General features: G+C 44.7%; 2 protein-coding genes across 9 annotated transcripts in view; one reads left to right on the forward strand and one right to left on the reverse strand.

The window, feature by feature from the left end:
• Positions 1-222: 222 nt before the first annotated feature.
• Positions 223-4,804, reverse strand: RPS9 (ribosomal protein S9). Of its 3 annotated transcripts, XR_014150492.1 has the most exons (7): positions 4,658-4,803; positions 3,062-3,181; positions 2,842-2,964; positions 1,433-1,619; positions 1,261-1,285; positions 1,091-1,216; positions 259-492 (listed from the first exon to the last, which is right to left on the reverse strand). XR_014150492.1 is itself a non-coding variant. In XM_081836471.1 (5 exons), exons 2-5 carry the CDS (start codon positions 3,156-3,158, stop codon positions 315-317), a joined length of 585 nt encoding a protein of 194 aa, XP_081692597.1. In that variant the 5' UTR covers positions 3,159-3,181; positions 4,658-4,800; the 3' UTR covers positions 223-314. The 3 variants fall into 3 exon arrangements, 1 of the variants encoding a protein (XP_081692597.1); XR_014150493.1 differs by having other exon boundaries at positions 370-492; positions 1,091-1,285; positions 4,658-4,804; XM_081836471.1 differs by lacking the exons at positions 1,091-1,216; positions 1,261-1,285 and having other exon boundaries at positions 223-492; positions 4,658-4,800.
• Positions 4,805-14,398: 9,594 nt separating this feature from the next.
• LMTK3 (lemur tyrosine kinase 3) overlaps positions 14,399-18,797 on the forward strand; it is a 28,799-nt gene continuing 24,400 nt past the window's right edge. For 2 of the 6 annotated variants that reach the window (XM_081837333.1, XM_081837334.1), the window contains exon 1: positions 17,923-18,592. In XM_081837333.1, the coding sequence (XP_081693459.1) occupies positions 18,484-18,592 (109 nt within the window). In that variant the 5' untranslated portion in view covers positions 17,923-18,483. Of the gene's footprint in view, positions 15,463-17,920; positions 18,772-18,797 lie in introns of those variants that run through there. The other 4 variants (XM_081837335.1, XM_081837336.1, XR_014150660.1 and 1 more) reach the window with 4 other exon arrangements.

Consider the following 18,797-nt stretch of genomic DNA (forward strand, 5'->3'; position numbering starts at 1 on the left):
TTGGCCTCAAATGCACTGTACCCTCCTCAGCCACACTCCACTACTAGCCCCATTCCCAACCAACAATTGGCTGCTGCTCCTTCCTATGCAGATGTCCTGTTTGCTAGGAACCAACCTCAACTGAGTTTCTCATCCGAACAGAGCGCCCCATGCAAGATCACTTGTTGCAGGTATTATCAGGTATTTTCGAGATGCACCCCCGACACTAGAAGGGCTACAATATTTTATCCACAAATATTTTTTATTGTGTAATGTTACAGTTAAGGCAGGCTTGATTCCCCACCGGCATGTGCGGAGGGGGGGCATCCCACAGCTTAATCTTCTTCCTCATCATCACCGCCTCCTGCACCACCCTGGCCCTTCTTGGCATTCTTCCTCTTGACGCGACCTGGGCGGCCACCACCATATGGTGAGCGGAGGGAGAAGTCAATATGCTTTTGGGAGTCCAGGCGGACGATGAAGGAAGGGATGTTCACTACTTGCTTCCTTACACTGAAGAGGGAGAAAGGAAGCAGTTACAGACGTTCCAGCTAAACCCGGCAGCATTCTTCTTAAGAACAGTTTTTCACAGAACTAGAGAGCTAAAGTGATTGACGGAAGAGAGCCAAGTGAGGAATCAAGTGATCACCCCCCAATTCCAGCACTCAGGGAGTTTAAAATTTAAAAGCTCAGCGTTTGGGAACATGGACATTAACATCCTGCTATTATCAAAGCCAGGGTTAACCTCAGCCCCTTCCTTAATTAACACTGCAATGAATTCCTAAACATGATGCTCGAAACTAAGTCCCACCATTCAATAGGCTTTTCTTACACATTAATAAGCGTTGAACAATACAACTCAATGCAACTATGCCCTCACAACTTCTTACTCGCAAACTGGTCACAGAACAAAGGTTCAGAACCAACCAACAACAGGAAATGCTTGGGAGAAACTGACTCAAGTTTGACATTTACTGCTGTTGCCCTCAGTATACAATGGCAAGATGAATGCCTGGTTATCCTGAAAACTGGGTGTAACAGCAGACAATTTGCTAACGAGGGATAATATTAACACTTTGTGCCAAGAAGGAGCAGAGTTGCTAGTTGTTACCTCTACTGCCCACACGCCAAGACCTTCGCAAGGTGTACGGCTGAGCCGCAGTGAACCTTGCCGAAATTGTTGGTGCTTTTGGCATACAGCCTCATTAGGCAGACTGCAGGGCTTTTAGGTTATCCAGGGTTCCAGTCCAGGGGAGGGATTGGTGGGGTAAAAAGACACACGGCTGGGACATGTCCACACATCTCCCTGCACAGGCCACACATAAGAGACATCAGATGCATTACTTCAGAGGTAGACCCTGTCTTTACAGCCCACAGCAACTCAAGTCATTGCTTCTGGCTTCATTCTGCTTAAGTGAAATGCCATTTCTAAACATACTCCAAGGCAACCTACCGGATGTGTCTTTGACGGATGAGCACCCGGGCATGGTGGATGGACTTGGCCAAGCCCAGCTTGAAGACCTGGGTTTGGAGACGCCTCTCCAGAAAATCCTCAATTTTCAGACCCAGGATGTAATCCAGCTTCATCTTGCCCTCATCCAGCACCCCAATTCTGACCAGACGGCGCAGCAGGGCATTACCTAGGGAAAGATATGGACATGTAAACAAGCTGAAGAGGCCAACACACAACTAGAGAAGTGGACACAAGATTCATATATTTTGGTACATCTTACGTGGCCATGTAAAAAGCATTCTCTATGAAATGCTAATGACGGGTGGGGGAGAGAAGAGGAAGAAATGGCACCAAGTTGACGCCAGCATTTGAAACTCCCTTTGTTCTAGGCGCATTTTGCGACAGGGAATTTCATTAGTGTGAGCAGTTTCTGAGCTCTGGGTGCAGTACTGCGCCTAAGATTTCATATTAAAATTGCCACTGCTAGAAGGAAAGGAGGACCCTTCTCTGCCTCCCCACTTTCAGCCATTCTGAAGACTGGAGAAGGGACCCTCATAAGATTATAGGGGTGGGCAGGGAAAGTATGGATTTGTTTTTTGCAGTCTTCAGATAAGGACCAGACCATGTGAAAACTGAATTTAAGATTTTACCTGCAGTTCATTCATTTTCAGCTTTGTATTCTTGTTATGAAAAAGTGAACCTAGAAACTGTTGCAGCACCCATAACCTAGGTTTAAGGTTAAGGTTAGCTCCTAGCTTTCATAGCTCAGTTTCTAACACAGGTTGACACGTTTAGTTACATACTACTAAGCAGCACTATAGTATATTACATTGACCTTGAAATCACAGTTTAAATCCCAACTCAGCCACAAATGGTGGGCAGTCTTTGAGAAGAGAGTCACTCTCAGCCTTAGTCTCTGATCTGAAATATGGGACTGATTTAAAAGATTCTCAAGACAATATATAAATATAATTACAGCAGGGAAAAAAGAACAATTCAACATAGGTAACTGATATTAATCCAATAGATATGGTCTATTCACTTAAATCTAACACAAGAAATAAGCACATCTGAAAGGCATTAAATACACACACACAGAGAGAGAGAGAGACCTGTATCATAAAGTAGTATTTACAATAATATCTATATATAACACATTGAAATCTAAAACCAGATACCATCAACTAACCATTATGGAAAGATGTAAACATTACAACTGTCCATAACAGTAAGTTGATAATCTCTGGTTTTAAATTCAATAGGACCAGATCCAAGAAACTGGTAGGATTCATAAAGGAAGTGAACTCACATCCCAGATCCCTTAATCTGCTAGCAACTGTTAAAGGGATCCGCAACAGCAAAAGAACCATTAAAGATGCCGAAGACTGACATGTCCAGCCCTAACATACCCTCAAAGAGACGCCTCTGATCCTTCTCATCCAGGGTGAGCAGCTCTCGGGCAGCTTTGCGGATCTTGGCCAAGGTGAACTTCACCCGCCACACTTCACGCTTGTTACGCAGCCCATATTCACCTAGGAGGGGGATATAAAAGTTCAAATGTAACATGCACCTGCCTTCGGAGCATAACTGCTTGTTTGAACAACTCTTTTTCATCCAGGATAAACTAACCAATCAGCTTCAGTTCCTGGTCAAGCCGGGACTTCTCAAAGGGCCGCCTTGGGGTGACATATGTCTTCCGACATACCCAGCTCCTGGCAACTGGCATGTTGGCCTAAAGGGAGTCCAGTCCTGTGGAGAAAAAAGTTGAGATCTATAGAAGTGGCAGGCAGATGAATCTAGTGAAGCAAATGAGGTTTTGATATATTTCACAGCTACTTCTCTGTATAATTTATTATTACAGTCTCTCATTTCATTTATACATTCATCCAAACATTCATCCAGGAATTTCAAGTCTAATGCAAGCCTTTCCTACTTGTAAGGTCAATACTACCCAATGAACCACACCACCCAAACTGAGTTCAGGGTAAATTCAATACAAGTTTTGTTTTTTGGAATCTAGACTGACCCTTAACTGACACTACTGGACACCAGAGGGTCACAATTGTTCTTTGTAAATTTGTGTTGAAGCCCTTAAGGTGATATAAATCATGGATGTTTACCCATTTGAAAGGGGAGAATAGTTTGTTGAAGCAATATGCCACTTTGGACCACTTGCTATATCTAAAAGAAAGCAGCTACTTGCAGCCAGTCAGCATTAAACACTGCACTAAATTTCAGTGCAGATACTGAATTACAGCAAGCAACTAAAGTACACTTTTTACAATAAACCAGCAATGCCCTTTGGCCCCTTTTAAAGTCCTGTCCTCCACAAACTAAGCTAAGCAAGACCTGTAATATATGTGGCACAATTTACTGCTACTTCAGTATTTTAATAATGGTCAATATTTTAATATGGATATAATTTGAGCAGGAAAAATAGTGTGATTCCATATAACAATGGTTAAGCCCAAACGCTCCCAACTGAGCAGGGAGGTATGAGAATTTGTGAAATGCTCAAAGATGTTATGGACCATCAGCAAAATAATCTCAAAGAAAGGCACATTCCCTACTCCTCATATCAAGGATGATTTTGCATAAGCAGCATTCACCCACCCAGCCTCTGGGAAGGAAACATTTAACACTGAATCAACTCACACTGACCAAAGTTTTGAAAACGATTCCACCAAAATTATAGAAAAAAGGGAGCACCTAGAAATAGCTGCTATTTTTTCAGCAACACGTGGGGTGACACCAAGTCATAGAATTGCAGAGTTGGAAGGGACCAAGAGGATCATCTAGTAGGAATCTTTATGGCCAACGTGACACTTAAGACAGGAAAGGCTAATTCCCCTTTAAAAAATAATTCAAATCACGTGAGACCGGCGGTTCGAGGGAGCGTGTTTAATCCCCACCATCCACGAATCCCCTGAATAGGCCGAGCAGCACCGCGGAAGCAACCACGCGACACGTGTGATCTGCGCACGCGGGGCTGCCCTAGTTCTATAACCCGCACATGCGCATTGAGCGAGTGAGGCGGGGGCCGCGCGAATAAAGGCTCCAACTCCCTGATTTGAAGTGGATTCGCAACCGCTAAGGCACTTCTAGCAGCTGCTTGCCGAGAGCAATTTATTTGGAGTCACTTAAAACGTCCTTCTCGGCCACCGGGGCGCTTCTTATTGCCCGACACCGCGCCTCGGGTCGTCGTGAAACAAAACCTCCGCTTACCTTCCGACGCGCTTGACGGCCACTACTAAAAGGAAGGGAGCGGCCTACGAAGGTTGCTTATATATGTCGTGCGGTGCTCCGCCTACCGTCTCCGCTAGCCAATAGCAAGGCGACGTCTTTCCTGCCTAACCTATTGGCGGAGGGCTGCTTCGCGGCGCGGTAACCAATTAGCGCTTGCTCCAAGGATGATAGAGAAGAAGACGTAGAGTGGTCGATGGGAGGGTAGCACGTTGCATTAACGGTCCAGGAGTCGGCAGCGTCTGTGTGCCGAGTGGAGCCGCCATTGCTTTGTGGGGGTTGGAGCCCTAACAGAGCTCTTCATTGGGGCCGGGGAGTTTCTCCCTCGTTGTCCGCGCCATCCCTGCCTGCGGTTTGAAGTTGGCTGAAGCGAATAAACAGGCGTCCCTGCTGCTTTCTGAAACCGACTGTCTCAACGGTTCCTTATAACGCCTCCCCCCCCCGTGCCCTGAACCATAGAGATGCCAAAGAACCCACAATGCGTTTCCGCTCCCTTTTCGTTATAGAGATACACACAAAAAATGTAGAGTCGAACATGCCTTCGCCGCTGTTTCTCACTTCCGGTCTTTAGACCTGGCGTTCTACTCTGTTTCTATCAAAAGAAACGCGTGGCCAGTGACGGCTTTTTCTGGTTGTGTGCGTGTGTAGTATAGGATGCGTGTCAGCTCTTAGTATTTTCTGTCTCCATGCTCTCACCCAGTAGTACCCTGGTATACAGCAACTATGGCCATTCAGTACCTTATGAGAGGCAGAGGGGGAAAGATGGTGCTTTAGTCACAGCCGCTCTGGCTATTGGGTGATGCCAAAGAGCGTGTGTGCAGCAAAAAGTGGCTAATTGATTTAGTAAATAATAAGGGGCGGGGCGGGGAGACATGGGCAGAGAAAGTGTTGGGAGCTCAGGCAGCTTCAGACATTTCTTTTTTTATAGGAAAAAAAAACAATTATTATACATCAGTTTACATAAACTTAAAGTACGGTATATTATACATACAATACATATATTACTTACCTACATACTCAGACATTTCTTTTTCCCGATTTGATGGGGGCAGAGATGGCATGCACTGCAGAGACCTGTGTGTGGGGGGGGGGGGAGTGGCCCATCTCTCTTTGCCCACCCAGGTACTCTGCAGAACCTGGCCAGGCCTGGTGAAGCAAGCAGAAAACTGCTTGGACCCATGCTTTCTTAGGCATGGGAAAAGCGGAAGTGTGGAAGAGGACCAAATGTCTTTGCGGAAAACTATTCCAGAGGGTTACTCGGCTGGGAAGTGGTTTGACGATAACGAGGTGATAATTCCAACCACCACTAACATCCCGACCATCCTCCCCTAACCCTGAGACAAATATGAAATCCAGGGTGTGCCTTCGCTTCTGCATTAGATCAGTGACAAGCTGAGACAGCCCCATGGTTGTCATGAAAGCCATGAAGTTCAGTGCTGGGTCTTGGCATGGATGTTGAAGAACGTCAGGAACAAGGCCTTAGGGTTTTTCAACACCACGCCCAAGACAAGCTCAGGCAGCAGAGATGTTGGGCAGCAGGGTGCATGGTATACCAGTAGGAGGCCCCTGTATGTCTTCTAGCCTTATGCCAAATGCAGGCTCTCATCGCCTGACCAAGGATAGAGGGGTTTCCTGGCTGGTCAAATGGTACTTGTGTGAACTATTTATTTTATTTACATCCCACACCTTCCTCCCATGGTGGCAGCTCCCCAACAACAGCCTGTAGTCTGTCTTGAAGCTTCACACTCACCCAGGTCTCAGTAATATGTGCCGGCACAACTTCCTTATCCATGATTTAATAGTAGATGGGGGAAATTTCATTTTAATGTGAACTGACCTGGTATTCACCAACAGCACCACCAGGCTAGAGGGCACAGTGGTTAGTCCACCAAGTGCCTGTGGCATGGGGAGGGAGTTTGAAAATCGGATCAGCAGTAGCTATCTTGGACCTCACCTCTCCACCATTAATTTAAAATACTTTATATTACAAAAATTACCGTATATATGGCTTGATTGTAGTAAAAACCCTTAAGCGATTTACAACAAATATGAAAATTATCAATAAAAACAGTTAAAACAATTAAAAACTTGTACAAATAATTAAAATTACAATAAAAGAAATTAAAATACATCAACGTCTAAGTGTCTGGCTCTGCTTGCCTATATTTATTTTCCTGTATTCTAATGTCCTTCAGTATTGCTGCTTCTGACAGTGGCAAACAGTAAAACGAACATGTTAGCAAGAAAATAATAAAGCATGTCATGAAGATAATAATATATATATAAAGCAAGGCAGCAAAAAATATAAATCCTAAAAATGCCATTGCAACTTTAAACGGCCTCGGAAAATGAAGCAGTTTTCATCTAGCATAAGAGAGATCTAACTTTTCTAGATAGCTTGGGCACTGTACTTGTGTAGCACCCTGCTTGTGGTTAACGCTTAGCTGGAATGAAATATTCAACGCAGCAATAGAGAAATTAAAATAATAATTTATTTGTCAGACAAATAAATGAGAGGCACAGTGGTATATGGTTACCAAGCTCTGGCCTGGCCTCCTGCCATTATGGCCAGCACGTATATTTCCTTAACCCAGCCCCCTTGCTCCTTCTGTGGCTGCCTCTGTCCAATCAGCCTGGTTGAAATTCCTATTGGCTGTTTGCTAGAACCAATCACAAAAGATACACCCATTTCCTTTTGCCTTTTATGGAAATCAAAAAGCTATATATTCTTCTATCTATAAATGACAAATAAGTAGTCATATATCTTACATTTGTCTCAACAAGGAACCTTAATTACCAGCTCACCTCTTGCCCTCCTTGCCCTATTGCCCTCCAAAACAGATGGTTAATCTTAAATTTTTATCTTAAACAGATGTCAAGGATCTTGAGTTCACATCATCATTGAAAGATCTCCTTCTTTTGGAGGTCTTTAAACAAAGGCCTGACAACCATATGTGTGCTCTAATGATGTTTCCTGCTTGGCAGGGGGGCTGGGCTGATGGCCCCTGTGATCTCTTCCAACTATATGAAATAAGAATCTAGGATAAGGATTTAACATTTCTTAGTTTCTAAATCCTTTGCATAATTACATTTAAGCCAATATATTTAATACATAACATAAATAACCTTTTAAAAGGAAAAGAAATCTTAAAAGGATCTCAGTTTAAGAAAGAAACAACTTTAGAAAAAGACTTCCCAAAATACTCCCTCCCTTTCTGCCAGCCAGATGCTTTTCCATTGCTCTTGACCTTTTAACCTTAGGAAAATATGGCTCAAGTTTAATGGGAGGCACATGGTTTTATTTTACTATTTATCAACTCTTAATTATGTTTTCTCAGCCTTTTTTATATTCTGTAATATGTAGGGTCAGTGTAACCTTGGCTCTTAGCCTGTAATTCCCTTTTTACGACTTTGAGAATTGTTTTCTGCTATAAATCAGGGGGCCCCCTTGTCCAGGAGGATAAACATCTTGCCAAGGTTCTTAGGCAGCTGGTCTTCTGCCTGGCATGAAACATTTGTGAATTTTTAAGCTCATTTTAAAATACAGGCCCTGATCGAAATATATAAGCTTTGATAAAAATGCAGGCTATGATTAGATGCCTCACTTGTAGCATTGCTAACTTTGGAAGTAGACTACTGCAACGAGTTTTGTTTGGGGCTTCCCTTGTGTTTCCCAGCAACTTGTGCAGAATGCAACGGCCTGGCTCCTGATAAGGGTTTCATATCAACAGCACAGAACCCCTCTCCTTAAGGATGTTTAGTGGCTGCCTATATACTACTGGAGCCAAATTAAAAGTCTTACTGCTAGCTAGTTTATAAAGCCCTGAACAGTTTGCTTGAGGGTCCGCCTGTCTTCATATCTAACTGTCCAGGTTTTATGTTTGGCAGGAAAGGCAGTCTCTGCAAGACGGAGGGCATTTTGTGTCAATGCACCTAGGTAGTGGAACTCCTTCCATCTGTACTTTTCTGCTTACACAGGGGCCTTATCTGTGCAACCCATCAGTTATTGTATATCATTGTCCAGCTCAGCTGCTGGCTAAGTATTCTTATGCTATGATGTGTTATGTTCAGCACCTGGGCACTCTGTTTACTATGTGGTATCTAAGCTGGTCAATCCTCCCCACTCACCTCAAGCCTCTTGGTTTGAAAAAAAATAAAAATATGGTAAAGTTAAAAATAGAATTCCCCGAATGGTTGGGGGCAAGTACTCTTTGGTGAGAGAGCCCCAGGAGAGATTTTAAATCACAAAACAAGCAGCAAAGTAAAGCGTGGAAATATAGACTGACTTTTAAAATTCTAAAGTTCCCCACTTCCCTTAGCTTGGAATGAGGCCACCAGTTTGGTAAGCTAGAAATGGTTTACTTACAAACTCTTCAAAGGTCAGATTCATGTGCTTTTCCATGCAGCAGCAAGAAAATACAGGCAGTACAGTACAACATAGATTCCAAAATGGCAAGTGTTTCTAAATTATTTTTATAGAAACGTAAAGATGGCTTTCTTAAGCCACATGGCTTGCAGCAACCAGCTTGGACCTCCTTACTGGTAGGGTTCACATGGTGCAATTGAGAAAGCAAAGAGTTTGATAACCCTTCCTCCCAAGGTGAGGTGGAGTGATCCAGCTAAGCCTGGCAGAACAGCTTACTCTATGGTCTTAACCTCTTCATACATTAATCAGAGTTAAGCATCTTGGTTATATGAGGCTGGATATCCCGCAAGGCTCTGGTTTCAAGCTGTGGTCTCCTCTCAAATTCATTTCTGTCTTGGGCTAGAATCAGTTTTGAAGAGAGTTGAAAATGGTCTTCCATGTATGTGATATTTACACTGAAATTAAGATTTCTAATTGAACAAATGGGAGCTTGCATTTCAAGGCAAATAACAGATGCACCCTCACCCCCCGCAGCCGCCACCTGCCACGCCTCTGATTTACTTTCTTTAATGCCTGAAATTGCTAATTGTATGAATGATGGCGTGTCTTGCTTGGCCCTGAACGACACTGAGAATGCTTGTACATAACTATTTCCACATTAACGAATGCAAATACAGCAGAACATATGGAACTCAGGAAGCATGAGACATAAGGCACTAACCGCTTCATATTATTTTTTCTTTAAATGAATGATTAGGAATGCTTCACTAAGTATCAGACCTGGACAAATATATCTTAGGGATAGACACATTTGGATGCCTCTAAGTAAGAGGTAAATACAGTCAAAGAACAATATGGAGCAAGAACCACACATTGGATGACTAGGATTTTAACTTGTTCAATGTAAAGTTTCTTTCTTTCTTTCTTTCTTTCTTTCTTTCTTTCTTTCTTTCTTTCTTTCTTTCTTCAGTGGGTGGCTGAATTTGCCCAGACAATGAGTTTCTTTCCCCTTTCTCCTGCACTGTTGTGTTCTGGGATTCTGGGATGTAGAAAATTGCTCTTGGCTCAGGGAGCCTGAAGGCTTGTAAATCACCCCCCTTTCATTAGACACTTTCATTTGGTAAGCAATAAAGTGCTGAGGAACAGAAAATGCTAGATAAATGAAGCTGCTAATTTACTGGGTGTCTTTTAAAGCAGAGGGGAAAACAATAAAGTTAGGTTTGTGTAAGCATTTGTTTGTGGCTCAGCCTCCTGTCCTGCTTCTATCCTTAAAGCTCCGCTTTTGCTCTCTCCCTCCCTCCCTCCCTCCCTCCCTCCCTCCCTCCAAATGATCCTCTCAGAAGACATGGCTCTAGGCATCTATTTGCCTTCAAGACAAAAGTATCCAGGATCCCTAACATCTTGTCCATTTCTCTCATGTAACTTCATGGCTGAGTGGGGATTTGAACGCAGGCCTCTCTGGTCCAAGCCCTAAGAACATTCAGCATATTACAGGACAACAAACCCGGGTTTACCACTAGGGGCTTAACTTTACATTATGTGCAAATGTGCACCAGAGCTTAAATTCCCTTTTGTTAAAAGAAGAAAAACGGTTTGAGGAGGGTGCAACTGAGAGTCAAGAAGTGGTATCGCGGGACGCAGGTGGCGCTGTGGGGGACGCGGGTGGCGCTGTGGGTTAAACCACAGAACCTAGGACTTGCCGATCAGAAGGTCGGTGGTCGAATCCCCGTGACAGGGTGAGCTCCCGTTGCTCGGTCCCTGCTCCTGCCAACCTAGCAGTTTGAAAGCACATCAAAGTGCAAGTAGATAAATAGGTACCGCTCTGGCGGGAAGGTAAACGGCGTTTCCGTGCACTGCTCTGGTTCACCAGAAGCGGCTTAGTCATGCTGGCCACATGACCCGGAAGCTGTAGGCCGGCTCCCTCGGCCAATAAAGCGAGATGAGCGCTGCAACCCCAGAGTCGTCCGCGACTGGACCTAATGGTCAGGGGTCCCTTTACCCTTCACCTTTAAGTGGTATCTAGGGAGAGAGGAGGGGAACATTCCCCTTTCCCCACTCCAGATCTCCTCTCATGCAGCTCTCTCTCTCTCCACCCCCCTTCCTGGATTTCAAGGGCGTGTTTGCCTAATAGTAAAACAAAGGCAAAACATAAGTGAGAACTGTACCTTTTAAACTGGCTTAACTGTCCTGATTTCCCCCCAGGAACTCTAGGTACTATAGCTCCATGAAGTGGTTTAGGGATTCCAAAGAGCAATTTCCCATCATGGTCCCAAAAGTACAACCCTCAAGTTCATGGACTGAAGCCAAGGCAGTTAAACGCATCTCATACCAGTTCAAGTATGATATGTAGTCATGGTCTTAGTGAATTTTCATGTGATTTTCATGTGGGTTTTCTGTGCAGCGCTGTGACAGTAACATGTGCTGACAAATTATGAAAGTTTTCCCATTGGAAAGTTTGAGAAGGCCGTGATGGCATACACACAATACATTTAAAGCACCCCTAAAAAGTGGAAAACTCAAGAATTACCAACAATAGAAGAATGGCAGATGAAGATGATGGATTTTTCGGAGCTAGCCGACCTAACCGGAAGAGTCCGCGACCAGAAGGAGGAGTAGTATCAGGAAGAGTGGAATAAATTTAATGATTATTTAGTTAAGTTTGTTAAGTTAAACTAACTGAAAACAGCTTGCAGATACGTAATGGGCTAAGGATTTTATTTATGTTAAGTGATGAATTAATATGTTTAATTCCATAAGGTGAAGATCTAAGGATGTTAATGTTTAAGTTAAATTTCATAAAAATTGGGATTTGGAAAACCGTTAAAAGGACATGCAATGAAATTCAACCAAGGGGAAGCGAGGAAGTCACTTAACAAAGTTAATAACTGTAATTTTCAATAAGGCTATGATTTATGTTTGTATGTTTTGTGTGTTTGTTTGTTTATAATATTGTGAAAACTAATATTTTTTTTTGGAAAATAATAATAATAAAGCACCCCTGAAAGAATCCTGGGAGCTGTAGCTTGTTAAGTGTGCAAGGAATTATAGCCTCTGTGAGGGGTAAACTAGAGTTCCCAGGATTCTTTTGCAGGGCGGAGATGCTCTTAAATGTGCTTTAAATATATGGTTTGCATGCAGCACATATTTTAAAGGCCCCATCTGCACTATACCTTTAAAGTGGTTTTCTACTACTACTTTAAATGGTCATAGCTCTTCCCAAAGAACTCTGGGAACCCTAGTTTGCCCATCACAGAGCTATAATTCCCAGCACCTTTAACAAACTACAGTTCCTAAGATTATTTGGGGAGGTATGCTTTAAATTTATAGTGTGCATGGAGCTAGCTGCACCTCCAAAAATCCTGTTTTGAGTGGCCAACCAGTTATTGCCGGAAAGCCCACAAACCAGTCGCACGATGGCAAGGGTCCCTCTCTCACTGTATGATTTCAGTACCTGGTAGTTAGAAGGCACAAATTGTGTGTCTTCTCACTCCATGGTGCATGAGGAATAGCACCAGGTATCTGTGCGCCACCATTTTGTGTGAGTGAAACACGGTGGCAACTGGGGTCTGCATGCATGCGATTATTTGTTTATTTACTTATAAAATTTATACACCGCTTGGCTGTAATAAAAAAAACAAACCACTCAAAGCTGTTTACGATAAAGTAAAAGAATAAAACCGATAATAATTCACAGCCAACATACTAAAGTTGAAAATGCTAAAACAGATTAAAATTACCTCAACTTTCTAAGCATCTGAGCAGACTTGTCTGAACAAGGATGTTTTTAGCAGGTGCCGAAAAGAGTATAGCAAAGCCACGTGCTTGATCTCAATAGGCAGGGAATTCCAAAGTTCTGCCACACTAAAAAATCAAATTCTCACTGCAGCTTTAATGGCTGACACTGTGAAATTCTTACTGTAAGCCCACAACTCACACAGGGGTTACATTCTCGGGATGGCAACTAAAGGCAAAATCACATCTAGTCAAAACCCACTGGGTTCAATGGTAGGCAGGATTGCCAAAGTCATTTCCCCCAGAACCTCAGAACCCCTTTTAGGTTTTTAAAAATTATATATGCCACATACGTAAAGCTAAAGGTGCACAAGTTAAATGTGTGTAAGTTGCAGGCTTACTGTATTATTTTTTAATTGACCACACTGCGTATGATTCCAAAACCGTTTCAGCATGTGTGGAAACTGCTGCCATTTTGCACTGGATTATTTATTCATCCTGTTTGCATTCTACCTCCAACAAACTAAGGGCAGAGTATTTTTCAGCATCCCATATTTTTCCTTTACAAAATCCTAGGAGGGGGCTTAGGCAGGAAGGTAGTAACTGGATCAAAACCATGCAATATGATTATCAGAGTTGAGGAAGGATTTGAACCCATGTTGAAGAGTGCCTGGCGTGCTCTGGTCCATGGGGTCACGAAGAGTCAGACACGACTAAACAACAACAACAATGAACTCATGTTTAAGGCTGTTCACCTTGTGGTTAGTGCACCCACTAACTCCCCCTTCTGACACCAATTGGCCACACTCCTCATTGGTCAGAATTGTGGAGGCCTGTCTGTACACAGGCCTCTTTTCAGACCAAAGCTGAATGAGTGGCTGTCAGGCAGATGTGGCCTCAGTGTCATCCAGTGCTGTGATTGTGGCTTGCAGCAGGTCCAATCCCCTGCCCCATATGTTTGTTGAAGGTGGGACATTTGAAGATTTCTTCTCTCTGATCTGAATGGGAATCTTTCTCTGGGATGCATGAGGCAACGTGTATGGATGACCTTGAGAAAATGGTTCTGTGTGACATAAAATACAGTTCATGACCCCATGGGAATGGAGTCTAGTCTGCCGTTGAGATGGAGCAGGGACTTTTCAGTGGCGGCCTCTAGGCTCTGGGATTCCCTCCTACCCATTCTGCGGTCCTTGTTCTCACATTCTGCCACCTCTTCCTTCCAGAGGACAGGGAAAAAATATATTTCATTCTGCCTTTCCTGTTTGGTTGTTTATTTGATATTTATGGGATTCTGGCACCACTGTTTCAGCAGCTGTTTCCCTTTATTCAGTGTTTTAATTTTATTGTTGTTTACGTAACAATTAATTGTTTTCACAGTAATATCGTTTTAAATCTTTTTATCACTGTTGGGCACTGCTTGGTGGTCGAAAAGCAGCATGCAGCTACTGTAAATAAATACAGCAACACTTCCTATCTACGTGTAAGACATTTGCTGCAAGCATGAAATATTGTGCATGATCTGTTATGTTTGTGTGTGTATGTTTGTGTGTGAGAGACTCTGTTTATGCCTGTGTGTGTGAGAGAGAGAAGGAGATTCTCCTTATGCTTATGTGTTTGTGGAATATGACACTGAATCTGGCAGATGCTCAGCGGCGTAGCACTACTTGTGTGCAAAATATCCTCTCCCCTTTTGCAGCCCTCTCTGCCTCACTGCCCTGAACCCCTCTTTTAATCACTCCATCCTTTCACCTTCTTGCTCCTGCACTCCCTACTACTGCTGCTGATGCTGTTGTCGCTGCTGCTGCTACCCAAGAGCAGGTCTCCATGGTGATAACACCCCCCCATCCATTCCTGCATCCTCCTCCCTTCAGCCTAAGTGACATGCCCATTGTCCAATCCACAACCCGGGCTGCATGGGAGGGCTTTGATCTCCATCAATTTCTCTGCTACCCGAAGAGCAAGGTTTCCGAAGGGGGGGGGGGAACACCCAGCCTCCTTCCCCCCTTTTTCTCTTCCCCTCTTTTTTCCCCCTCTTTCCTTCCTTCCTCCTTCTTCCTTTCAACTGGGATTTTAGGTTTTTCTCCTTCACCTCTTCCCCACCCCCCCTCCTCCCCACACATCTGCTTCCTCCTGTTCCCTCCCCCTCCCCATGTGAGATCACCTATTGTTACAATGGCTTTCTTCGCCCCCCCTCCATCCTTGCCGCCACTTCTCTTCAGCCACCTTTGACTATCCTCTGCCCTCCCCTCCCTCTTTATTTATTCCATTTCCCATCTCCTCCCCTTCTTCGGCAACGAGAGAAGATGATGCCTGGGGATGAGATCCAGGTAGCAGCCAGCCAAGCGGTCGCACATCCTCCGAAGGATGCAGGGGACACAACGATCTGTTGGGTACCATTGTTCTTGGCGTCTTCGGCTCTGCTCCATCCCTTCTGATGACTGATGCCCACCGTGTTTCTGCTTTTCTGTGCATTGCTGGGTGGCGGATCTCTCCCTCCCTCTCTCTCTCCCCCTCTCTCTCCACTCCCCACCCCCCACCCCGCACCTACGTCTTGAGACCTCTCCCCGCCTTCCTGATCCATGATCCCAGACTCCCCCTAAGATGCTAAGACAAGGCCCCTTCCTTCTCCTGGCTGCGTCCATGTCGTATTTCAACCCAGAGAAAGCTTTGGCAGCGCCTTCGGAAAACGGTGAGTCTTCTTGGCAGGTTGCGAGGGTTCCCATTCATCTGTGACAGTGGCCACCCCTCCTTGCCTTTGCCTCTCTTGCCTCCACCATCTGTGGCCACCTGTTTGTGTGATAGGTTACCTGCCCAAATTGGACAACCATCCCACTTTCATGTGTGCAAAGCTGGGCACGGCGGCAGGGCTTGCGGGATTTCTCGCTTCCCAAACAAGAGGCTGGCGGTGTTTTCTGGGTTAATAAATTCCATTCCGGTGAGAAGGCTGGGATTCCTGTACAGACCAAATTAATCATTGCTGGTTTTCCTCAGATGCCTATGCCGGCGGTGTTTGCTGGTTGACTGGATTCCCCCCACCCCTTCTTCCTTTCCGACCCTGGCGAGGGAAATTGAGTAGACCTGGAGGGGCTGAAGGAGTGGCAAACAAGAAGAGAAGTTATTTGGGTTGTGTGAGAACAAATATGTTTTTGTACATGGTGGGGCCCATGATTAGAGCACAGCAGCAAAGATCTGGGATTAGTGTGTGAAGAAAACAAGGAATGTGTGTGTGTGTGTTGTGTGTGTGTGTGTGTGTGTGTGTGAGAGAGAGAGAGAGAGAGAGAGAGGTGGGGAGGGGTGGGCGTGAGGTCTGTGGCATCTTGAATATATAGCATGAAGCCACATTTGGTCTGGCAGCCATCTGGAGAGAGCGGCGTGACTCACTATGGATGTGCCCTTGGCACAAGGGTCTGGTGGTGGTAGAGTTTTGTGGGAATTGGCATGTGCTGTGGGACTGCTGAAGTGCTGGGAGGGCCGGCATGCCTGAGATAGAGAAGGTACTTGGGGCCTGAAGGGGGGTTGTGAAGATGAGCTGAAAGAGAGAGGAAGGTAGAGGTGTGTGCGTAAGGGACGAAAAGCTGAAGGGAAGGGTGGGTGGATATGTACTGATGGATCGTACAGGTAAGAGTAAGTGACAGGACCTTATCCACTGCTTACCCTTCTGTAAAATGGGAGCAATAAAGACTTTACTCATAATGTTAGCTTGTGGGGTGTTTACAAGTGTGTGTGTGTGTGTGTGTGAGAGAGAGAGAGAGAGAGGGTGGGGGTGGGGGACAGAGGTCACACCCACACCATACATTTAAAGCATATGACTCCTCATAGAGCTACAATTCCCAGCACCCTTAACAAACTACACTTCCCATGATTCCTTGGGGGAAACCATGCTCTTTAAATGTATAGCGTGGCTGCGGCCAGAGATTAGGACAAGGGGACATTGCTTGTGGTTTTACTGGAAGTCACTGCCTGGCCTGTTGCGTGAAACAGGATGTTTGCATTGGATCAACTTTTGGTCCGATCCGATAGGGTTCTTGTTTTCTGCGAGACAGAAATAATCACAAAGATTAGTTCCTCGCAGTGAATTCTGAAACACTGTTGGATCAAAAGGCCTGTCAAACAGGCCAGGAGTTTTATCTTCCTTATACCCTTAAAGGACATTCAAAACACATTCTTTTCATCAAAGAATTCTAAGCTTTGTAGTTTACCCCTCATGAGTTGCAGTTCCCAGAAATCCTTAAGAAACTACACTGCCTCAAATTCCTTGAGGAGGAGGGGAATGTGCTTTTAATGTGCTTTAAAGTGTGTATGCAGCTTTGGACAAATTCAATGTTATTCTTGACAAAGTAGCTAATGAGTTTTATTTCAGGATCCTGTCACCCCTACTGTTCCAACAGCTGGAAAGTTTTTTCCTGAGTTATAATCAAAGCCCTTCCTCTTTCTCTTGCAAAGTCAGTGTGTTCCCTCATGTACAACCCTTCCAATATTTCCCTCTCTTTTTCACCTCTCGTTCTATACATGCTCTGGTGCCATACTGCAGGCTGGAGTGGTGGGACTCAGGCTACCATTGGCTTACTTGCCATGATGTCACCTGGAGGGTAGGGCGTCCTGGGTTGAGACCTTGGACCTTTTTGGCCCAGATGCTTTCTTCTGCAGACAAGGGCAGAAAAATCCATAGGGAAACAAATGATTGTTCTAGTAGCCCATTTAGGGACAGGCTAATCAAGGCCATTTGGGTGATGTCAGAAGAAGCAGTTTGGTGGGAAGTCCCATGACTTCATGATGGGCTCGGGACAGAGGATGTGACATTCCTCTTTGCTTCATCAAGAAAAAGTCTATGGGCTCACTGCAGACTGTTTGCCAGGCTTCTCTTAATGTAGGGATTCATATATTTTCCCTGGAAAATCCAGCTGGATTTCCATTTCTGGTATAACTTTTTCCATGTAACCACCCCCAAGCCTTTAGAAAAGAGACACCTCCAACTAGAGGATTAAACTGGTTTAACGGTCAATTCCCATTCCTACAAAACCCTGGGAATTGTAATTATTTTGGAGGAAGGGGCTAGACACCTCAGCATCTTCACCAAACTACAGTTTCCAGAATTCTTTTTTTGGGGGGTGGGGGGAGTAATGGCAGTTAGAGAGGTATAAAACAGTTTATATAGCCATGGCAGTATATTGACTGTTTTAGTTTTTTTCAGTTTTAGATCTGAAAAATACATCTGCACAGTTTAGAGTTCTGCTTCTGAGGCACCAAATGGACAGGTGGTTGGCAGTGAATGGAAAGTGGGATGGATAAAGTAATTGACAGGGAGTTGGTAAAAAGTTTCCATTGGGGAAGACCCGGCCTCAGAACCCAGCATGTCAGGGCAAATGTCAGGACCCTCCTGGATGGGTGCCACCATCCTTTCATATAAATTTTGCCTAAGCATTTTGATAGGCGAGCAACTGCTGCCACAGCCATCTTTATCACCTAGAATGTCTCTAGGCCTCAAGTCCATGGAACCCAAAGGCATTCTGAGGGGAGGGAAAGATGGTGGCAGCTATAGCTGCTTTCCTCAGCTGCTGGTAACCTTCTGGGGTGTCCAAGTGAGGTTGTGGGGAGTGAGAATTGGTAGGGATGGGTGGTGGTGCTGAGCCCAACACGCAGCAGAGCAAGTGGCAAGGCACTGGTGTCTTCATTTGTCTGGAAAGACCCACCGGCATGGCAGTGTGGAGGAATGGAGGAAAAGCTTGCTGAGCACCCATTCACACTGGGCGCTGTAGGGCTAGATGTCAGGAGGTCTGCATGTGGGGAAAAGAGGAGACTGGAGTCACGTGGCTGGGAGGGTAAGTAGTACTGTAGTTTGTTAAGAGGATGAGGAGTGGAGGATTGTTTATGATGATGAATGGAAGGAACGGTTTCTGCCCTGGTCTAGGGAAGTGTGTAGCCAGATTTGTGGTGGAACCGGATTAAACACGAAATAACAGATGACTGGAGAATGGTGCTGTAGGTCCTGAACAGATGTGTAAGGGCTGAAACCACAGAGAATTT

The sequence above is a fragment of the Podarcis erhardii genome, assembly GCF_964252035.2.
Source record: "Podarcis erhardii genome assembly, chromosome: 13".
Lineage (NCBI taxonomy): Eukaryota > Metazoa > Chordata > Lepidosauria > Squamata > Lacertidae > Podarcis > Podarcis erhardii.